Genomic DNA, 22119 nt, shown 5'->3' with positions numbered 1-22119 from the left:
GAAGATATAACATCGTAGGAGCCTTACTGTAATCTTCAGATTAAGGTTGTGGCTTTTAAAGAGTTTGGCAATGTTATTGAATGCACTCTTAGCCTTCTCTATTCTATATTTTATTTCTTGTGAGTGATCCCATTGTTCGTTTACTATTGTTCCAAGATAGATAGGTATACTGTTTTACTCGGTCCACTGGTGTATTCTTGATAAGCAGTTGGGCGACTCTTATTTTATTTTTGCTGATGGCCATAAATTTAGCTTTTGATATATTTACTTGTAGTCCAAATCTTTCCCTTACTTCATTTACTTTGTTTATTAGTTGCTGTAAACTGTAAACTGTTCAAACTGTCTGAAAAAATAATGGTGTCGTCTGCATAGTGGATGTTGTTTAGGCGTTCTCCATTTAGGAGTGTTCTATGTTCGCAATTTTCCAAGGCTTCACTAAATATTTCCTCTGAATAAACGTTAAATAATATAGGTGAAAGTATACATCCTTGTCTAACGCCTCATAGAATCTGGACCGCGTCCGTTGGTTCATCTCCAAGATTTGCTCTTATTATAGCTGATTGGTTCCAGTATAAATTTTGTTTTATACGCCGGTCTTTATTATCCGTTTGGGCTTTTGTTAGAACATGCATCATTTTTCGGTGTTGAACTGTATCAAATGCTTTTTGGTAGTCCGCAAAGCAGGTGTTAATATCGCAAGTCATATTTCTGCATCTTTGAAATCATATCTGTAGACTAAACAGTGTATCTCTTGTACCAGTCAGAAATTTACGAAGTCACAAAAAAGTATTTATAGCTTGTTCTATTCTGCTCTTTATTTCATTTTCAAGGTCCCAACCCTCGTTCAGCAGACAACCCAAGTATTTAAATTATTTAATAGTTATTTATGATATAAGTGTTAAAAGTACACGTTTAAGGCACGCATGTGAAAGTTTGCAGAATGAGCGATAGCGAGTTCTGCAATTCACATGAGTGCCTTAAAAATGTACTTTTTAACACGCATATCATACAATATTTTTTCTACAAACGTAATTACAGGACAATATCTACAAAAACTTTTACTTGAACTTGACTGACATTCCATTTTGATATTTTTTTGCCATTACATCAAAATTGGCTATACGGTCAATACGAATTGCAGTGCCATAAAAATTTTAAAGCACTAGTGCCTTAAAGTAGCATTTTTAACGCTCGTATGGAGTGCTAAAAATTGCATTTTTAACACGGTTTTAGAAAAAAGTATTTAAATTGCCTGTGGTATTTTTAATTGTGGCTAATCCCATATAAACATAACATTTAACTTAAATATGCAACAAGTCAATACTTTTAGAACCAAGAATAATTAAATTACCTATATTTACAGAGACAATAGCGACAAATTGAAATACACCAAACGACGTCGGATGTGAATATATGCCCCCTCCTACAAGTCGTATACCGTCGTAATAAAAGCAAAGTCCCCCTCCCCGTTCTCTACGACATAATTTTATGGATGTTCCTTTTTATAATTATAATTATTTTAGGTACCTCAGCAGCTCGTTTAATTTTTGTATTCTTTAAAGAATAATACCATAGCCATATTCTCCAAATACTTACAACCGATTGTCAATGAAATTTCGCCATATTTATGTTATTTAAAAATAATAATTTTGCATTGTTGTGATAGTATTATAATAATTATTTTATTTACTTTTCAGGCTGTCAGACACTCAGAATGGCTGCGTCCAGAAGAGCTAAGTCTTTAGGCGTAGAAACCAAATCAATACGTATGCCCAGATGTAACAAGATTGGAGGGTTTGAGCCTATTCAATGTGATAATGAAATAGTCAGTTCCTGTTGGTGCGTAGACGAAGCTGGATTTGAACTGGCTGGAACCAGAGCTCCTGCTGCGGGTTTGGTGAATTGCACTGGTCAGTATTTTTTAATATTTAAAATCTTATTTTAATATAAAAATGTATACCATTTTTATTTAGTTGCAATGCGAAGGCAAAACAATCTTACTTTTCAATTAGAATACGGAATCCAGCTCTCTGAATCGCGATTTTCGATTCCTATTGGAATCTCATCGGAGAGAGCGCAGGCTTGTTCTCCAAATCCTAACTGACCAGCACCGAGAGCTTTTCCCACACATTGCAACTGAAACAAATAGGGTAGGTGACTAGCGTCATCTGGCAAATGAAAGATAAAGTTTTTCAATCCTAATGGCAACATTAATAATATTAAATATTAAAAATATTACTAAAAGATTTTTAAATTGACGGGGATGTGAATTGCATAGTGTAGAATTCCTTCCCTTTGTCTTCACTGCAGCATCCATTTGGCTTGCAAATTGTAGAAGCCTTGGAGGTGTCACCAGGAAAGTGTACCAATAAGTTTTTCAATTTAAAAATTTTTTAGTAATATTTTTAATATTTTCAATATTATTAATGTTGCCATTAAGATTGAAAAACTTCATCTTTCATTTGCCAGATGACGCTAGTCACCTACCCTATTTGTTTCAGTTGCAATGTGTGGGAAAAGCTCTCGGTGCTGGTCAGTTAGGATTTGGAGAACAAGCCTGCGCTCTCTCCGATAAGATTCCAATAAGAATTGAAAATCGCGATTCAGAGAGCTGGATTGCACTCCGTATTCTAATTGAAAAGTACGATTCTTTTGCCTTCGTATTGCAACTGAATAAAAATGGTATACATTTGTATTTTATAGTCGTATTACTCCGTAGAGTAACTAGGTGCATTTTCCGTTGGAACTTTACCAAGCTGCAGACGGGGATGTGAATTGTATAGTGTAGAATTCCTTCCCTTTGTCTTCACTGCAGCATCCATTTGGCTTGCAAATTGTAGAAGCCTTGGAGGTGTCATCAGGAAAGTGTACCAATAAGTTTTTCAATTTAAAAATCTTTTAGTAATATTTTTAATATTTTCAATATTATTAATGTTGCCATTAGAATTGAAAAACTTCATCTTTTCTTATTTTAATGTTTCATATTTATGGTAACAGTAATATGAATTTTATAGTCATATTTTAAAATAAAATTTCCTTAAAAATTCTTGTGATTATGTGGTGTCGATATTATTTTGGGAATGATGGGATGTCCCATTACAGCAGGACACCACACCCATACAGATTAATATACTAAAAGTACTCAATGCCAACGTACCCGTCATACCAGATTGCAGCAGCATGAGTTCTGCATGCAGTCAACAGTCTAAGTTCCTTTGAGATATAATACAACCATTGTTACACAATGCAAATACTTTTATAAAGAACACACGATATTTTTTTAAAAACTAGCAGAAATAGCTTACAATCAACTTGCTTGTTTTGGTTTTATATCACCAAACTATTCAATAGTGTCCCTCTGAAAAAAATATTATAAATAATAAGAACCAAACTGGAGAAGGACGATACATTAACAACTAAAACAAAATTAAATGTATCAGCTACAATGGAGCAATGTAGCAAAATTGGGACCATACCCTAGAAATCAAATGTAGGATTAGCCTAATAAAATAAAAAAAAGTCAAAATGTAAATTCGTACAGGTTAAAACAAATTTTTTATCAAAGTTTAGGTGGGTACAAAAGATATTTTCAAGAAAGTATCCAAATCATACAAGGGGATCATTGCTTAAATAATTAAAAAGGAGTTACTTTTGCAAAAAATTTTTAACTGCTGAGGCCATTCAGTTACTAATGAATGTCAATAGGATTATTTTCTGTAAAGTTGAAGGGTAAATATTTCACATAAGACTTACTAAATTAAATTTGACCCCCTATTTATTTAAATAATTGAATATAAAACTTTAAAAACAAATTTGCAAAACATTATTTTTAGCGTTTTAAATCAACACTCTAAAATATATTTTTTTGCAGACAAAGTTGCGCTATGTTACCAGTATTAATCAAAAAGAAATTGGTCGAAAAATATTTAATATTTTTTGAGATATTGAATTTTGTTTATTAAATGTTACTATATTTTCAATTGCAAAAACGCGGTTGTTGCCAAAGAAATATTTACCTGAATAAGATCTCATTATTTTGATTTTTATCTATATATTCGATAAATGCATTGCTAAATTAAAATTTCAACAAAACTCCCCCCTAAAATGGCATTTGAAAATTATTCAAATTTGTTTATAACTTGTTTTTTAATAACGTCGCGGGGATTAAGCATTTTGAAATGCCGTTTTGATAATTGGGTTCCTGGGAATTTTTTACTAATTAACAAAATTTTTGTGTCGCTTTTTCTTCTTCTTTTTTTTTTCTTGGAGTTATATTACTACGGGCTATATTACTTTTAGGGTTAAATTTCATTAAGAATGTCGAATCTGTGAATTGTATATTCTAGACCTAAAAATATTAAGATTTAACTAAAATCTCTTAAATAAAATGTGGCTACTTACTGGGTTACAGGGTGTTTTATTTAAAAATTTAAACATTATTGTTACCAGTACTTTAAAACTATTTGACGTATCCTTATCATACTTGGCAGAAAGTGTGGTTATTATACACCCTACTAAATTGTGATTAATAATCGTTTCTAGCTAGTGCCAGAGGCGTACGACAGGGGATAGTGAATGATTAACCCTTCCCAAATTCTACGCCACTGAGTGAATTACTATTTTAGTGAAATTTTTCGATTCTCCAATACTTTGTATGTAAATAACTTTATTGGTATCGATAACGTCATCAGTTTACGAGATATTGGAAGTTTTAAATGAATGAATGAATGAATCAAAATAACTATGCCGTTTCATTTTTAACGTCCAATATCTCGTAAACTAATGACTTAATCGTTACCAGTAAAAAGTATATTATTTACATAGAAAGTATGAGAGAATAAAAAAATTTCGCTAAAATAGTAATTCCCGCAGTGGCGTAGAATTTGGGAAGGGTTAACCATTAACTATCCCCTGTCGTACGCCTCTGGTAGTAGCTAGAAACTTTTATTTATCACAATTTAGTAGACTGTAGACTACCCACACTTTCTGCCAAGTATGATAAGGATACGTCAAATAGTTTGAAAGTACTTGGTAAAAATAATTTTTAAATTTTTAAATAAAACACCCTGTAACTCAGTAAGTAGCCACATTTAATTTAAGTGATTTTAGACCAATCTTAATATTTTTAGGTCTAGAATCTACAACTTGGAGATTCAACATTCTTAATGAAACTTAACCCTAAAAGCGCCCGTAGTAATATAACTCCAAGAAAAAAAAGAAGAGGAAAAAAGACAAAAAAATTGTTAATTAGTGAAAAATTCCCAGGAACCCAATTATCGAAACGGAATTTCAAAATATTTAATTCCCGCGACGTTATTAAAAAAAAAACAAATTATAAACAAATTTGAATAATTTTCAAATGCCATTTTAGGGGGAAGTTAAATTGAAATTTGAATATATCAATACATTTATCGAAAATATACATAAAAATAAAAATAATAAGATTTAATACAGGTGAATATTTTTTTGGCAACAACCGCGTTTTTCCAATTGAAAATAGAGTAACATTTAATAAACAAATTCAATATCTCAAAAAATATTAAATATTTTTGGACCAATTTTTTTTGTTAATACTGATATCATAGCGCAACTTCTCCTGTAAAATAATATATTTTATAGTTCTTATTTATAACGCTAAAAATAATTATTTGCAAATTTGTTTTTAAACATTTATGTATAATTATTTAAATAAATAGGGGGTTAAATTTAATTTAGTAAGTCTTATATGAAAGATTTATCCTTCAACTTTGCACAAAACAATCCTATAGACCTTCATTAGTAATTGAATGACCTCAGCAGTTAAAAAAGTAATTTTTTTGCAAAACTGACCCCTTTTTAATTATTTAAACAATGATCCCCTTTTATGATTTAAATACTTTCTTGAACATATCTTTTGTACCCATCTAAACTTTGATATAAAATTTGTTTCAACCTGTAAGAATTTACATTTTGATTTACATGTAGTGTAATTTTATTTGACTATACTAGATAGATAAAGCAAGATCTGAATTTCAAAAAAATGGCTAAGCTATTCAAATGTTATGATATAACAATACATATAAAAGTCGGATTACTACGATGTTGTATATTTCCTATACTGTTGTACGGAGTTGAGTCGTGGACTATCTGTAAGTATTTTCTACCCGCAGATGGCCAGTTCTGTCCGCGCGTAAATACCAAGAGCCTCTTGTACGCCTGATTGCCCTATAAAAAATTTTTCTTATTTTCTTTGTTACGCATTTGACAAATCCTGTTTCATTCTCTAATGTATGAACATTCTTTCTGCTATGTTATTATTGTAGTACGATATAAATGGCGTTAAATCAAATACATTTAAAATACTACATAGTTATTTATAAAGTTAATTCTAAAACAGTTGCCGTAAACAAATAAATATTTCCAAGTATAATACTCGCATATATCACAGCTACTCGCCTTTACAAAACGAATTAAACCATTTCCAATTATTATTGAACCATTTTTTGAAACTACCTCTATAGTTGTAACAAACTTTTCGTGCTATTTTTACTATTAGTAAAATATTGTTTTTTGTTTTTTTTTTCTACAAAAACGTTTTGTAGACGTATTTTACATGCTCGGTGACCCTGTTTGCAAAATAAGCACCTCGAAACGCCGTATGCAACTTTTTTTTTCATCACTAGGTGGGACGCCGGGAAGGCGTAGGAACAGACGCCGGAGGTAACCATATCCGACAGTGGTGGGTTCCTAAGGTAAAACCTCTTCAGAGTCACGTCGACTAGTTTGGCTCTAAGTCGGACCTCCCTGCACTAAATATCTCCGATGTGGTCGGGACCAGCTAAACACCACCCATCTCATACCTGAGCATCGGGGTGGAACCATGAAGCCTCACAATACCGACAATTGTCCGATTCAGCCTATTTGAATATGTGCAGTAGCTACGAAAGCTCCCGTGTCCTGTGAGTACCTGCATCAGATAGTAGTATAAGTGCATGTGTCCGCAATCCAGCCAGATCCGCAGATTCGGTATCAGTGACTTCGTCCACTGTGCTACATCCTCCGTTGCATATCACTCATCCTGCCACATCCCAATGAGTGTGACCCTCTCCTTACTTCTAACGTTCCCCCTTGTACTTCCCAATTTCTCCGCTGAAACATCCACCTCTCTTTCTCCCTATGTCCGTCACAGTCACACACACCAACACATGTAAGGGGACACAACCGGTGGCGGTGATCACCACAGACCAGCAGCAGACACAATCGTGTAAGCAATTAAGCGCTTGTTTCCTCGAAGGCGGTGCCGACAAACTGCGACCATAACACTGCGATGAATGACGTCATAAAAAACTGTACCATGCAAAATAATAGCGGTGGTTTCCAAGGATGCGTTGGAAGCCACCGCTTGCTGAGTTTGCACATTCCATTGCCGCAGTGAAGAACCTTGAATTTTTCACCGTAATCTGACGTAATTCAGTGTTACGGTCGCAGTTTGTCGGTGCCGCTTTCGAGAAAACTAGCGCTTTACTCTTACTACCGGTAGCAGACAGTTACCAGTGTCCTCACGTACCAAAAGCCTCTTGTACGCCTGATTGCCCTATAAAATTTTTTCTTATTATCTTAGTTACGCATTGGACAAATCCTGCTCCATTCTCTCATGTATGAACATTCTCTCTGATATGTTATTATTGTGGTATGACTTAAATAGCGTTAAATAAAATACATTTCAAATACTACATATATATATATATATATATATCTATATATATATATATATATATATATATATATATATATATATATATATATATATATATAATCGGTTCATAACGTTCTACGACGTCTTCCGATTCCCAATCGCCATTGCTCTCGATCGTAGCACATGTCTTCGTTCAAGCCTCTTTCTCTGATTTCCCTATGGATTCCTTCTATCCAGCTTTTCCTAGGTCTTCCTCTTTTCCGCCGTCCTTTTGGTGCCCATCGTAGCACTTGCTTGGGTAATCTGTCTTCTTCCATACGTTGAACGTGGCCAAACCATCTTAGTTGCTTTGTTTTTACATCGTCCATTATTGTATGCTTTACATCCATTATCTCCAATATTCTTGTATTTCTGATTTTTTGTATTCTTGATATACCAGCAGATCTTCTCCAAAAGTCCATTTCAGTTGTTCTGAGCATAGTTTCGGATTTTTCTTTAAGTGGCCAAACTTCGCTGCTGTATGTTATAATGCTCTTAACAATGCTGTTATAGATGTTACGTTTATTTTCTTTGGAGATACTTTGGTCCCATAGGATTTTGTTCAATAATGCGATAGCTTTCCTTCCTTGTGTGTACCTTTCTTGGATATTCTTGTCCAATGTTCCATCTTGTATTCCTGACAGTGATTAATAGTTATTTCATTTTCCAACGCTAGATCCTGCTGTATACCTCCAACGCACATATTCCGTTTTCTTGGTATTCACTTCTAAACCCCAGTTCCGGTACTCTTCTATGATTTTTCGGGTCATATATTCAATATCGTGATAATCCTGGGCCATAAGAATCTGATCATCTGCAAAACATAGAGTGTATAGCATGTTATCATCATTTAGCGGTATACCCATATTCTTACATTTCCTTTTCCAGGATTTCAAAACTTGCTCTAAATATATTTTAAATAGTGTCGGCGATAGACAGCAGCCCTGTTTAAGACCCTTATTCACTTCAAATCCTGACGAGTACGCCTGATTGCCCTATAAAATTTTTTCTTATTATCTTAGTTACGCATTGGACAATTCCTGCTCCATTCTCTCATGTATGAACATTCTCTCTGATATGTTATTATTATGGTATGACTTAAATAGCGTTAAATAAAATACATTTCAAATACTACACAGTTATTTATAAAGTTAATTCTAGAACAGTTGCCGTAAACAAATAAATATTTCCAAGTATGATACTCGTATATGTCACGGCTACTCGCCTTCACAAGACGAACTAGACCATTTCCAATTATTATTGAACCATTTTCTGAAACTACCATACCTCGATAGTTACAAACTTTTCGTGCAAGCAGACTATTTTTTTAAAACATCGTTGTGTAGATAAGACGGATTTTACGTGACCAGTGACCCTGTTTGCAACATTAGCACCTCGAAATTCCGTATGCAACTGGGTCACATTTCAGTCGCACGCTATTCATTTATATATTATTTAATTGTGATAGTGAAATTATATGTCTATAAATTTGGTCGCAGCTTTCTTCTGACTACATTTTTGTCCACTTATAAAGAAGTCGTTGAATTGTAGCAGTTAAAGATGTTTATATACGACAATTTACAGTAAATTATAGTTTTAAGATCCGACAAAAGCTCCTCGCATAGAAGACATGTATTTATACGAAATATAAAATACAATCTTCATGAGAAATTTGCTTTGATTATTGTATTTGATATTATTGTATGATCTGTTTATTGTGAAGTTTCTATAATTATATTTCATAATATATCCAATCTTGAGTTAACCAGGAGGAAGACATGTTTTGAGTATTTCTCTTGGTGTAAAGAACGTTCACAAATATAGTGCTTTCATGACCGACTAGTTTAAGGTAAATTGAAAGATTTGGACTTGGTAAACTACCTTAAAATAGTCTTGAAACAACCAGTTGAAAAAGAGTATTTGAGTGAACAAGTTTTTAGAAGTTGTGATATAGCGAAACACGGATACAATGTGGCCGTGAAATTACAGAGGATGACACAGAAGAAGATGCTGTTGAAACCTCCGTTGAAAATTGTTATTTAGAAAGGGCTTTTACCATCAATAATGAGAAAGACAAGAAACAACCCATTTGTTATTTAATGCGAAATAAATAGATTAGATTCAATTATTTCAATTTGATATTCATATGAGTAAAACTGCAGCTATAGAAGAAACTGCCGCTCTGATTCATAATTTCAACCGTCTGTGTGAGTGTTTACGATGTAAAGGATTTAGGTTTAAAAAAAATTATAGCGATTTTGTAACATCATTATCATCAATGGTGCTACAGCCGTATGAAAAAGCCTTGACCTTCCCAAGTCTATTACGCCAATCAATCCTATCAATTGCTAACCGTTGACAGTTTGCTGCGCCTATTTTTCTCCCATCCTCATCTACACCATTCTTCCATCTGAAATTTGGCCTACCCCTATTTCTACTTCCCACTGGTTGTGACATAGGGATTCTTCTAGGAGAGTTGTTCTGCTGTGATCTTGCTAGATGTCCTGCCAATCTTAGTCTTCCTATTCTTATAAGAGATACTACGTCTTTACCACCAAATGCATATATATGTGGTGTACCTCGTAGTTGTACCTTCTCCTCTAAATACCATTTTCACAGATGTCACCGAATATTCCTCTCAGTATCCTTCGTTCAAATATAAGCAGAAGGTTTTCATCTGCCTTGGAGATGGTCTATGTCTCCGATCCATATGTCAACAATGGTTGTATAAGGGTTTTGTATATGGTTATTTTTGTTTTTTGGCTTAATTTTCTACTTCTCATATATCTACTCAGTCCTAAATAGCATTTGTTTGCTAGGACTATCCTTCGCTTAATTTCTTCCGTAATGACGTTTCCTTGGTGATCAGGGAGCCTACTTATGTGAATTTGTCATCCATGTGTACCACTTTAAAGGTAGAGTTATCAACCGCGAATTGGTGACCGACGTTTCTGGCTCTATTGTTGGGTGTTGATGCCATCATATTAGTTTTCTCATCGTTTACTTACAGGCCCATATTTTTTGAGGCATTTGAGAAGGTGGTATACATTTCTTCTAGCTTGCGTGTTGTGCGGGCAACTAGGTCTACATCACATGCATATTCCAAAATTTGGGATGATTTATTAAAAATATTTCCTCTGTTGTCTATTCAGGCAGCTCTAACCGCCTTTTCCAGAGCTATGTTGAAAAGGAGACACGCCAGCGCATCTCCCTGTCGCAGCCCAACATGCATTTCAAACGCCTGTGATTGTTCACCCTGTATTTCGACTTTGCAAACGACTTTACGCATTGTAGCCTTAACCAATCTTATCGGTTTATCAGGGATGTGGAATTCATCCATGGCTTCATACAATTTATTTCTTAGGACACTATTATAGGCCGATTTAAAATCTACGAAAAGATGGTATGTGTCGATATTGAATTTATTAGTTTTTTCCAGTATTTGCCTTAGCACAAAGTACTGGTCTGTTGTTGATCGACCAGGGCTAAAACCACTTTGATATTCGCCAAGAACCTCCTCTGAATGTGCACTTAGGCGACCATATAAGATACTCGAAAATATTTTGTAAGCTGTATTAATATAAGGAGGGTTATTCCTCTATAGTTTCTACATTCCAATATTGATCACCCTTTTTGTGTAATGGGCAAACGATTCCATTACATCACTCTTCCGGGATTTGTTCCTCATTCCAGGCTCTGAGTATTATTTTATATATTTGATTAGTCAGAATAGCCCCTCCACATTTAATTCCGCGGGTATACCATCACTTCCTGGAGATTTATTATTTTTTAGATATTTTATTGCATCCCGTACTTCTTGAATTGATGGAGGCTCTAATGGTGTATTGTTGCTTGCTCCTGGGGGTGGTTGATTTGGATCTTCTACTTCGATAGTAAGTAGTTCTTTATAGTTTTAAACCCACCTTTTCAATACTTCTTCTTTTGTAACATACGAGTGAGAGAATGTCTTGCTACTGAACTTTCTACACTTGACGTGTCCATTGGGCGAGTGAGCGACTTTTCCTCTACGACCTTCACACTGAACCAAAAAATTACGTAAATATAATGAAAAAAACATTGATTCAAAAACGGGGAGCATTAATTTTCGTCCAAAGATCAGTATCATTGGTCCAATGTAAGTAGATACATTAACTAATGCTCAAAAACATTAATTTTTATGAACTAGTACGTTCATTCAATGTACTTTCTAGTTAAGAATCAATTTATCAGTACATTAAATCAATGTATCGGTACATTGAATCAATGGATCAGTACATTGAATCAATGAATCGGTACATTGAATCAATGTATCGGTACATTAATTCTTAACTCGAAAGTACATTGAATGAACGTACTAATTCATAAAAATTAATGTTTTTGAGCATTAGTTAATGTATCTACTTACATTGGACCAACGATACTGATCATTGGACGAAAATTAATGCTCCCCGTTTTTGAATCAATGTTTTTTTCATTATATTTACGTACTTTTTTGGTTCAGTGAATGTCATCTTCGTGTATATTTGTATATAACATACAAATAGTTAATAAGTAAACAAAATGACGACTTAATATCTACATAAATATTACAAATATAGGTTGAAGCAACGATTTTTTGCCGATTCTCAAACTAATGTTAAGTAATATCTATAAGTTTAAAGAAAAAAAAAATCATATATTTTTAATTAACACAAACAACTTTTTATAATGTAATTTGGAAAAAACTGAATAACTAAATATAGCAGAAATTGATTCTTCTTATAAAATATATAAAAATATGTTTATATTGTATAAAAAATGTATACCTGATATCGTGAAAATAAATACATCTACAATAACATCTCCATAAATACAACATCTCTCTGGGATTAATTATCACCACCCATACAAAAAACAAATGGTTGAATGGCATTTTTCTTTGATTTCAAAAATCTAATATGATCTTCGACTTCGTGCTGGGTCTTCCCGATGTAAGAATAATTACTGGAAATCTCTGATGGTAATTTTATTAGTTCGTACAAAATATCGATGTAGAACCCAAAGAATAACTGCATCTTAGCCATCTACAATTTATATTAATAATTATTATAAAAAAATAAATCTAAATAGTGGACATAGTTGTATTTTTGGGTATCACTTTTTTTATAGAAATATTTTAATTTATCCTGAAAAAATTTCTAGATGTTAAGATGTTTATTTTTACTTTGATAGATACTACCGACTGCAAGAGTTAATAATATTTTTCAATTATTTACGGTTTAATCACCTAAAGATTTAATTTACTAATCTTTTATAAGATTATACCATTTAGAAATATTTTCGAATTGTTCATATTTTCTTTTACCTATGTTTCGAATTAACTTTTAAAAAATTTACAGAGAACAAAAATTAATTAATATTAAATATACAGGATTGAATAATGAAATAGGTCATACATTCCGTAATGTCTTCATGGGTAATCTTTTCAAATAAAAATGTATTTGTTTTATTCTTGATATGACTTTCACACCGAAGAAAGGAGATAATTCTTTCGAAATTATTGCTGGCCCATTCATCAATAAGTCCATTTCCATTTCCAAATGCCACTCCAAAGTCCATATCAATCTGCAAAAGTGGAAATAGAAGTACAACTTATTTTTATAGAAATCCAACAAAATAATTTATAAATAGTTAAAAATATATGTAAATACATAACTTAGAAAAATCAACCAAATCACTAGTGCCAAACACCGCTCCTCAGAGTCTGCAGGGTGACTGTCTGCCAGGAGGCTACATCTGTTGTCACATGATTTTTTTACACCAATAAAAACCCTTATAGAGTTTTAAGAAATGTATCGGTTTATGTACAAGATCATTGCTACAAAGAATTGATCATTGATTCAGGTATATTACATTAATACAATGATTGCCTTACATCAAAACAATGTATCGAGTTATTAATCAAAGTCGAAAACATTGATTTGATGTTACGAACACATTGATTCAATAAACGAGTTCGTAATTTAAAGAACACTACATTTTGCAACGTTTTATATTCATTAATTTAACCGCATAATCCTGATGTATAATTTCATATATACAATGAACAAATTATTAGTATTATGAAAAAAGTTATTGGATAGATAAAAAGATTCATTGGAATAATGATTCTATTCATTATTTTTTAATGAATAGAATTACTTTGTAATAATGAATATGGTCGTTACTTAATGACTACATGTTTATAGTATTAACGAAATTTTCATTGAATCAATGTAAAAAAAGTCAATGATTGGCGTTCATTGGTACTATGTACAATATTTTTTTCAGTGCAGCAGTCGCTGAAATTATGTCTTTTAAAATAATCCTCTTCTTGCAATATATTCGAAAAACTTTAAGGCGCTTGCGAGACAAATAGACGAGTTTCGAGTCTTAATTTTAAACTCTCGGAGGATCCAAAGCATTAATCTAAAGCACGATATTTGGTGCTTTGGAGAGGACTCCCCGACTTAGCGTTGTTCTTTGGGTTTTCACTTATTATTCTGATTTCATTAGTCTCCTATAGGCTCTTCACCAAAGCTGACAAATGATCAGGAACTCCCATCTTGTGTATAATTTGCCACAAAACTGGCAGTTTACGAAGTTTACGTAGTCAAATGCTTTCAGGTAATATAGAAAGCAGATGACCAAAAGAATTTTGAATTCTAGAGCTTTTTCAATAAGCTATCGTATATTGAGAATTTGTTCTATTAATGAAGACTGCTTGTTCCTGTAGTATTTATATATCCAGGTATGTGTGCATGCAAAATATGTTGATTCTCAATAGAGTTTTACTTGGGTGCGATATTTGTCTGAGATGGTTCGGTAGTTACTACAATTGGTAGTTGCTCCTTTCTTATGAAGTGAAAGATTCTTCAAGATGAAATACTTAACACATTTGGGAAAAATACAAGTAATAGCGTATTAAATCAGTATAATAAGCAGAGGAAATACTAGACTGACTTAACTCTCTATTTGTGTCATGGTATTTTAATCAGCCTTCGTCATCACTCTTCAAAACTGTGCTGAATAAAATAATGATATCTAATGTTCAGTATAAGTGAATTCAGTGAATCAGTATAAGTATCTAGGGATAGTACTAGATAATAAACTTCTGTGGACTAAACATATTCAACACATCAAAGGTAAGTGTGAAAAAAAAATAAATATACTAAGGTGTATTACCAACAGAAAATGGGGTGCAGACCCCAAAACAGCTTTATTGTTCTACAATGCTTGTATTCGGTCAGTCGTGGACTATGGGTGTTGGATATATGGATCAGCAAGCAATACGAATTTAAAAATATTAGATCGGATACAATACAGATGCTTGAGAATATGTTTAAGTGCAATGGTATCCACTCCAACAAACGTTATGCTAGCAGAGTGTAATGAAATCCCATTAAATTTACGTAGACAATTTTTAGCTCAAAAATACTGCATAAAGCTAAGAAACACTGAGTCAGACCTTTTAACAAGTCTGGCTTTATTAAACATGGAAAACTTAACTAGTAAATATTGGAGAATAAAAAATTCACCACCACTAACAGATGCATTCATTGAAACCAGGAATTATACAGATTTACACAACAGTAAATTATTACCAATTTATAAATTTCCGTATAAAACTTTGATAAAAAAACCAAGAATCACAATTCCTAAATATACAGAATCAAATCATTTAAATAATATTTTAGTAAAATCTATACTGAGCGACTTTGTGGATTATACAGTAATTTACACAGATGGTTCTAAAAATCAAACAGGAGTAGGATGTGCTATGTATGTGCAAAATACCCATCAACATAATAATTATAAATTATCTAGTATTAGTAGTATTTTTACAGCTGAGATTATAGCCATCGAAAAAGCTCTAGAATGGATCAAAGAGAATAATATTGAAAAAGCTGTGATAATAACAGACTCCAGATCTGCAATATATGCAATTCAAAACACTGATTTTAATTCATACAAATCAAAAATTTTATGTAATATAAAAAATAATTTGTCCAAAGTGGAAGTAGTATTTATATGGGCAAAAGGGCATGCCGGTATACTGGGTAATGAGAAAGTGGATGAGTTGGCCAAAGATGCAATAAAAAATGGTGAGATCCTAACTCAGATCTTATCGACAGATGCAATAAATGACATCAAAGATAGAATAAATAATATATGGAAAAAACAATGGAAAAATATTTCAAGCATATCAAAAAATTTATATTTTTCTTTACATCAAGAACTTCCTCCGCCACCTGAATACATATTTAAGTATAACCTGCCAAAGCAAGATATTTCTACTATCGTCAGATTAAAAACTCGACACGGAAAATATGAGGCACATCTGCACAAATTAGGAATAGTTAATTCATCAGTCTGTTTTTGTGATAATGTTTCGATTAGAGATTTGAACCATATTTTCTTTGAATGCAACATTAACGAGAGATATATAAATCAATTGTATTACAATTTACGACAAACACAAGTTCATTTTCCAATTAGTATAGAATATCTACTAAGTTGTCATAAAATGGAAATATTTAAATTACTCATAAACTACTTGAAAGAAACAAATATAGTCATTTGAGTCAGATAGGTGGGAATATAACAAAACTAATAAATTGAGGTAAAAATAAAATAAAAATCTGTGGCTAACGGACCCGCATCCAAGCCATTTTTTCACACACACACACATAATGTTCAGTATTGTACACGGTATGAAAAGAAAAAAGGAGAATTATTAAAAGATAAAAAACGAGTTATTTGGAGTATACATGTTACAGTTCAAGTTGATTATCCAGTTGGAGTTGACTATTCTTAGTTCGAGTCAACTCAAACGGCTGGTTTCAGTAAAAGTTGATTGTAAATATAAAATGAAGATTTTTATTCAACATTTAATAGTAAAAGTAGACTCCAACTAGTTAAAGTATACTCTTCCCAATGCCATTTAGTAAAAGTTGATTCACACAAACAACCGATTCTAGAAATTAAAATGTTACTGGATATTAGGCCAGGAAATGAAGCATTTTGGCTCGCAATTTTTTCGTCCAACATGGATTTACTTGAAATTTTCACAAAAGGTAGGAAATAGCCCAAGGATGATTTTCTAAATCATGCCGCTCTACGCTAAAACCATAGGGGTGGTTGCCACCCCATCTCGGGGTCGGGAATTTTTTATTACATTTTAACCATGGAAATCGATGGAAAATGTTATTCTAACAAAAACATGTTTCTTACGTTTTCTTCGGAAAACTAATATTTTTCGAGTTATTCGCGGTTGAAAGTAACAGTTTTTTGGCGATAAAATCAACTTTTTTAGAGGGTTTTTTGAGAATAACTCAAAACATATACATTTAATCAAACAACTGTATCTTGAAAAATTGTATCTTTTAGAAACACAAACAAAATCCTTTGTTAAATGATATTTTTTTAAGTACATATATAATTAAACCTTTCAAAAAAAGTTTATAGCATAAAAATTGAGCGACTTACGATCAAAATAAGGTCGGTACCTAGTTTTTTCTACAAAAAAATCAGTGAAAACAACCCCCTAACTACCCACGTAATTAAAATTGATCTTCGGTCTTCTGTAATTCTTTTTATATATTGTGTATTATCAATACACCCAAGAAGTTTGACCTATTGAAAATTTAGAAAAATTTGAGTTTAAAGATAAACTATATATAGCTCCAACAAGGGTGGTTGACTGCTATTTATCACCTGTCATAATTCCTGTCATTTGACATATTCTACATGTTCCACTCATTAAAACGCCCATTTGGTGATAAATAGCAGTCTGATTTTTGCATGAGAGTTTAATCTCTGTTCGGAGAGTTTAAGTCTGTTCTGTCGGACAAAATACATGTGCCGTTTTCGTGGTCTGACCGTTCCAAATTTTTAACCTGTTCCAAAATTAAAACTTTCCCTGTTCCAGTGTTCCCATATATCAAAGTTTGTCCGACTAGACACCCTTAAGCTATTTACAAATTTTCAGCTTGCTATTAATCAACTTTTTTTTCATACGCGGGATCCAGACCTAATACAATGCTCTTCAGATAAAACTATCCACCTTGAATAACTTTTGAACCACTGATTTTTAGGAAAAGCGCAAAAACTCGTCAAATAGAGTTTGAAGGGGGAGACATTATGCCATATTTAAGCTTGCTGGGAAAGGCACCCTCTCACCCCTCGTACATCCCTTAATTTTTTTTTAATTGTTACCACCTTTTTTTGTTTGATATGTGGATTCTTCTCGTTGTCCTCATTTCAAAAATGCTTGATGCTTGTAGTGATTAGTTTAAGGGACAAATAAATAAAAAAGCAAGAAAACTAGATTGAAAAAAAAAATAATTTTTTTAACAATTTTATTACAAACATCTAGAATGAACGCTTCACTACCAAAAAATTTTACAATTATAATTTAATGTTCAAAATATCTTCCATTTATTAGTATACAATTGTATGGAAGTGACTGGATAAAATTATTTAAAAAATTATTTTTTTTAATCCAGTTTTCTTGCTTTTGTATTTACAGTGGAACCCCGATAAGTCGGCCTCCATAACCCGGAAGTCCGACTGAGTTTTTACCAAGAAATGAACAATGCTATATACAACTGTACGTAATTTAGATGTAGGTACTGTGCATATGTCTTTCATGTTTTTGCAATTATAATGGAGTTTTTTTTTGTAAGTATAGGTACTGTATTTTATTTATTTTTACCATATTCCCCGACTAACCTGAATTTTCGATAACCCGGATCGGCCGCAGTCCCGATTAATCCGACATATCGAGGTTCCATTGTATTTTTCTCATAAACTAATCACTATAAGCATCATGTGTTATATATTTTTGAAATCACTACAACGAGGAGAATCCACGTATCAAATAAAAAAGGTAGTAGTAATTTAAAAAATATAAGGGATGGTACGGAGGATGAGAGGTGCCTTTCCCAGCAAGCTTAAATATGGCATAATGTCTAAAAATCAGTTGTTCAAAAATTATTTAAGGCGGATAGTTTTATCTGAAGAGCACTCTATATTGAAGCAAACTACAAATTATTTGCAAACTAAAGACTGCGTTATATTCACGATCGCTTTTAACCTATTGACTGCCAGCAACGCTCCTCTGGTGTTTTGACAAACTTTGTTTATGACCCGGCAACGCAACTCTTGCGTTCTTCATATGATTTATCTTATGGGTCTAGTATTTCGCTGACATATGGAGAATAACCTCTTATTGTGGGTGGCAGTCAGAAGGTTAAGGATCACTCAAAATCAGGAACGATTTGTCCGAAATATTCGGGGTGCGGACTTTTCTCCAACTCGACTCTACCTTATCGGTAGAGTCTACGAGAAGTGTACGGTAAATTGAAGCTGTAATTACAAAGAAACAAATATGTATGTCTTTGTACTCACTTTATCACGCTTAACGAATTACGGATCTGGATTACAATGCATATTTTTTTTAAATTCTCGTATCAAAGTTACGCGTGAAGTTAGTCGTATTGATGACAGTTGGGGAAACGTCCGCGAGCCGAAATATTCACAGCCAACTTTCTGTCGGAGCACCAAAAGAAAATAGAGAGTTATTGCCACCGGCAAATAAAGGATCCTTTATTACAGGATACTTTAATAAAGGACAAATACAGGACGGGTCTAAAAGAGTGGTATTGCAAACGCAGTTAAAGAATCTTTTATTTTGACAAATGACATGAAATATTTTTGTAAATATAAAAATAACCTATAAAATTCCATTTGTCGATATAAATTAAAATAAGATAATTGAAGAGTAAAACGTTAAATTTAATTATTTTGTCATTTAAAGATGTTTAGAGAACAACATAATATATCCCATAATACTCATCGTTCAATAATATGGAAGTGCAATAAATTGGAAATACTATTTTAGGAGTTTTTAAATACTTTTGCATTATGGGTATATGTAATGGGGAATTTCTGGAGAATATATTATTAGGGAATAGTGGATATCCATTCCTCAACTACAACTACCGAATGACACCATTCCAGAATTTTCAGACAGAAGTTGTGTTTTTATAATCCATCACAAATCCCTTCAAGAATTGTTATTGAAAGAACATTTGGTATTGTGAAGAGATTTCCCATTTTACCATATGTAATGAGATGCAAGTTACCTTTTATTCAAAGAATAATATCAGCTTGTTCAGTTTTACATATTGCAGTAGTACATAATAGAGAAAACGTTGAAATACTGGCAAATGAGTGTGCTGTTGATATTGATATAGAAGCTGTGGCAGTACATTTTCAACCAGGAGCTAATCTAATGCGACTAAATTGTGTGTGTGTTTGTTTAAAATTATTGTTCGACATTTAAAGCTAGCGCTTAAACTAATTTTATTTTTATTGGACTGCAGTTTGTTAATAAATTTATAAATAAATATAAATATTATATTGGTGACTGATTTTAAGTATTTTATGATCATTAGCAGGTTTTAAATAATAAATTTATAAATATATACATACATGCTATTGGCGTTTGATCTTTTATCCATTATGGCCCTATCTCTTTCTTTCTTTTCACCTCTGGATAACTAGTTATCAGGAAGTTTATCTGACAGATTAGATACTAATAGATATCTGACAGAGAAAAACTTCCCGTTAACTAGTTATCCGGTGCTCAAAAGACAGATACTAAGGATACTGTTATATAAACTTCCCAATAATTAGTTATCTGAAAATGAAAAGACCTCTAATCTGTCAGATAAACTTCCCGATATGCAAAAAGATAATAGAAGAATTAAGCTTTATGCTGGTTTTTATTAATTTTTTTGGCAATGTTTAAATAAACAAATACTGATGGCATGAAATGGATCACGAACAAGGAGGAATGAAGAAGGAATTGGAGATTGTGTTTACCATTAAACCCATAAAACTGCAGTATCTGGGACACATATGATAAATCAGCACCGTTACTCCCTGCTGCAGTACATATAGTGCAAGGTACAGTCAAAGGTAAGCGAAGACCTGGTAGAGGGAGAATATCAATGGAACTGTTTCGAATCGCAGCTAGCAAGGTTACGATTGCTATATGATTTCCAACATTCGAGACGGATAAGAACCAAAAGAAGAAGATGGCATGAAAATGAAAGTGTATTAATACTTTTGATTAAAAACTTTATAGATACTAATCTATAAAAGATTAAATTTTCAAAAATAAATACTTGAACCTTTGTTTTATTTTGTTAACCTGTTGTTATATATCTGTTGAATAGAACTCTATTTTGAATCTAGAATTTTAACAAATCCTAACTTTCATTAAAATTTATTGATCTTATATCTTCAATAAATATTTATTTCTATAGAAAAATGTAAAATATATTGAGTTTAATAAATGAGTTACTGATATTTTAAGTCTGATCATTGTAATTAGTAATAATTTAAAATTATTTACATAATATTCCTTTTTACAACTTCTTGTAATAACTCAAGCTTCAATAAAATGTTCTTTTCTATATTCGTTTGGGTCAAAACATCAATAATCTATATCTCAGAATATTACTTAGAGTTGTTTTTAATAAAAAAAAACCCAACATACAACTTTAATGATGAAAGTTTAATCAAACATCAATCCCACAATACATAAATTATCAATCCAAAGAAGCGACAAGATAAATTCAAAATACAAGTGAAGTTAGACCTTTCTTCACATTTTTGACACGTTATGTCAAAATAAAGGAACTTTTATTAAAATAAAGGTGTCCTCTAATTTTCCTTAAATACAGGCGGCCTGTATTTTATTAAAAGACAAAAATAAAAGACGCAATACTGCGCATGCTTATATGTCAAAATAAAGGATCTTTTATTACAGGTCGACTTAAAAGACGTTGGCAATAACTCTCTAATAGCTACTAATGTAGCGGTTCACTTAATGACAGAATTTGTGTACCTACGTTATGGGAAAACTAAATATTGTATTCTAAAAAGGTCTGAAACTTTCAATTAAGTGAAAATTGATCGATATAAATGCTACTTAAATTTTAATGAGTGCGATGACTCAACAGTCAACCTAAGCGTAAATTAAAAAAAAATGAGTTTTATTTTTATACAGATATAGTTAAATTAATATGCACTCATTCGTTTCGGCTGTCCGATAACGTATCGACCATTTCTCCCATTGATGTAGTAGCTAAAGTAACAAAACGGTTTTTAACTTTCACTTGAGTCAATCAACTCATTTCAACACGTTTCTTCAAATTCCACTCGAACCATTATTATTCCTAAACAGGACGTTCGCTTTAACTTCTACAGAATTCTTACTATTTTCTAGACACTTTATTCATTTCATTATTACAGAGAACGGTGAAATTAACCAGCTTGAATGTGCAATACGTTCTTGAATTAATTTTTGAGTT

The 22119-nt window shown here is 32.3% G+C and overlaps 1 protein-coding gene across 1 annotated transcript in view; it reads left to right on the top strand.

The window, feature by feature from the left end:
- LOC114329915 (balbiani ring protein 3) overlaps positions 1–22119 on the top strand; it is a 298548-nt gene that overhangs the window by 122210 nt on the left and 154219 nt on the right. The window contains exon 4 of the mRNA XM_028279193.2: positions 1698–1910. Coding sequence (XP_028134994.2) covers positions 1698–1910 — 213 coding nt within the window. The remainder of the gene's footprint in view (positions 1–1697; positions 1911–22119) is intronic.

Source organism: Diabrotica virgifera, chromosome 6 (genome assembly GCF_917563875.1).
Source record: "Diabrotica virgifera virgifera chromosome 6, PGI_DIABVI_V3a".
NCBI classification, from domain to species: domain Eukaryota; kingdom Metazoa; phylum Arthropoda; class Insecta; order Coleoptera; family Chrysomelidae; genus Diabrotica; species Diabrotica virgifera.
Note: the sequence above shows the minus strand (reverse complement) of the source record. Positions and strands in the feature narration are given on the sequence as shown.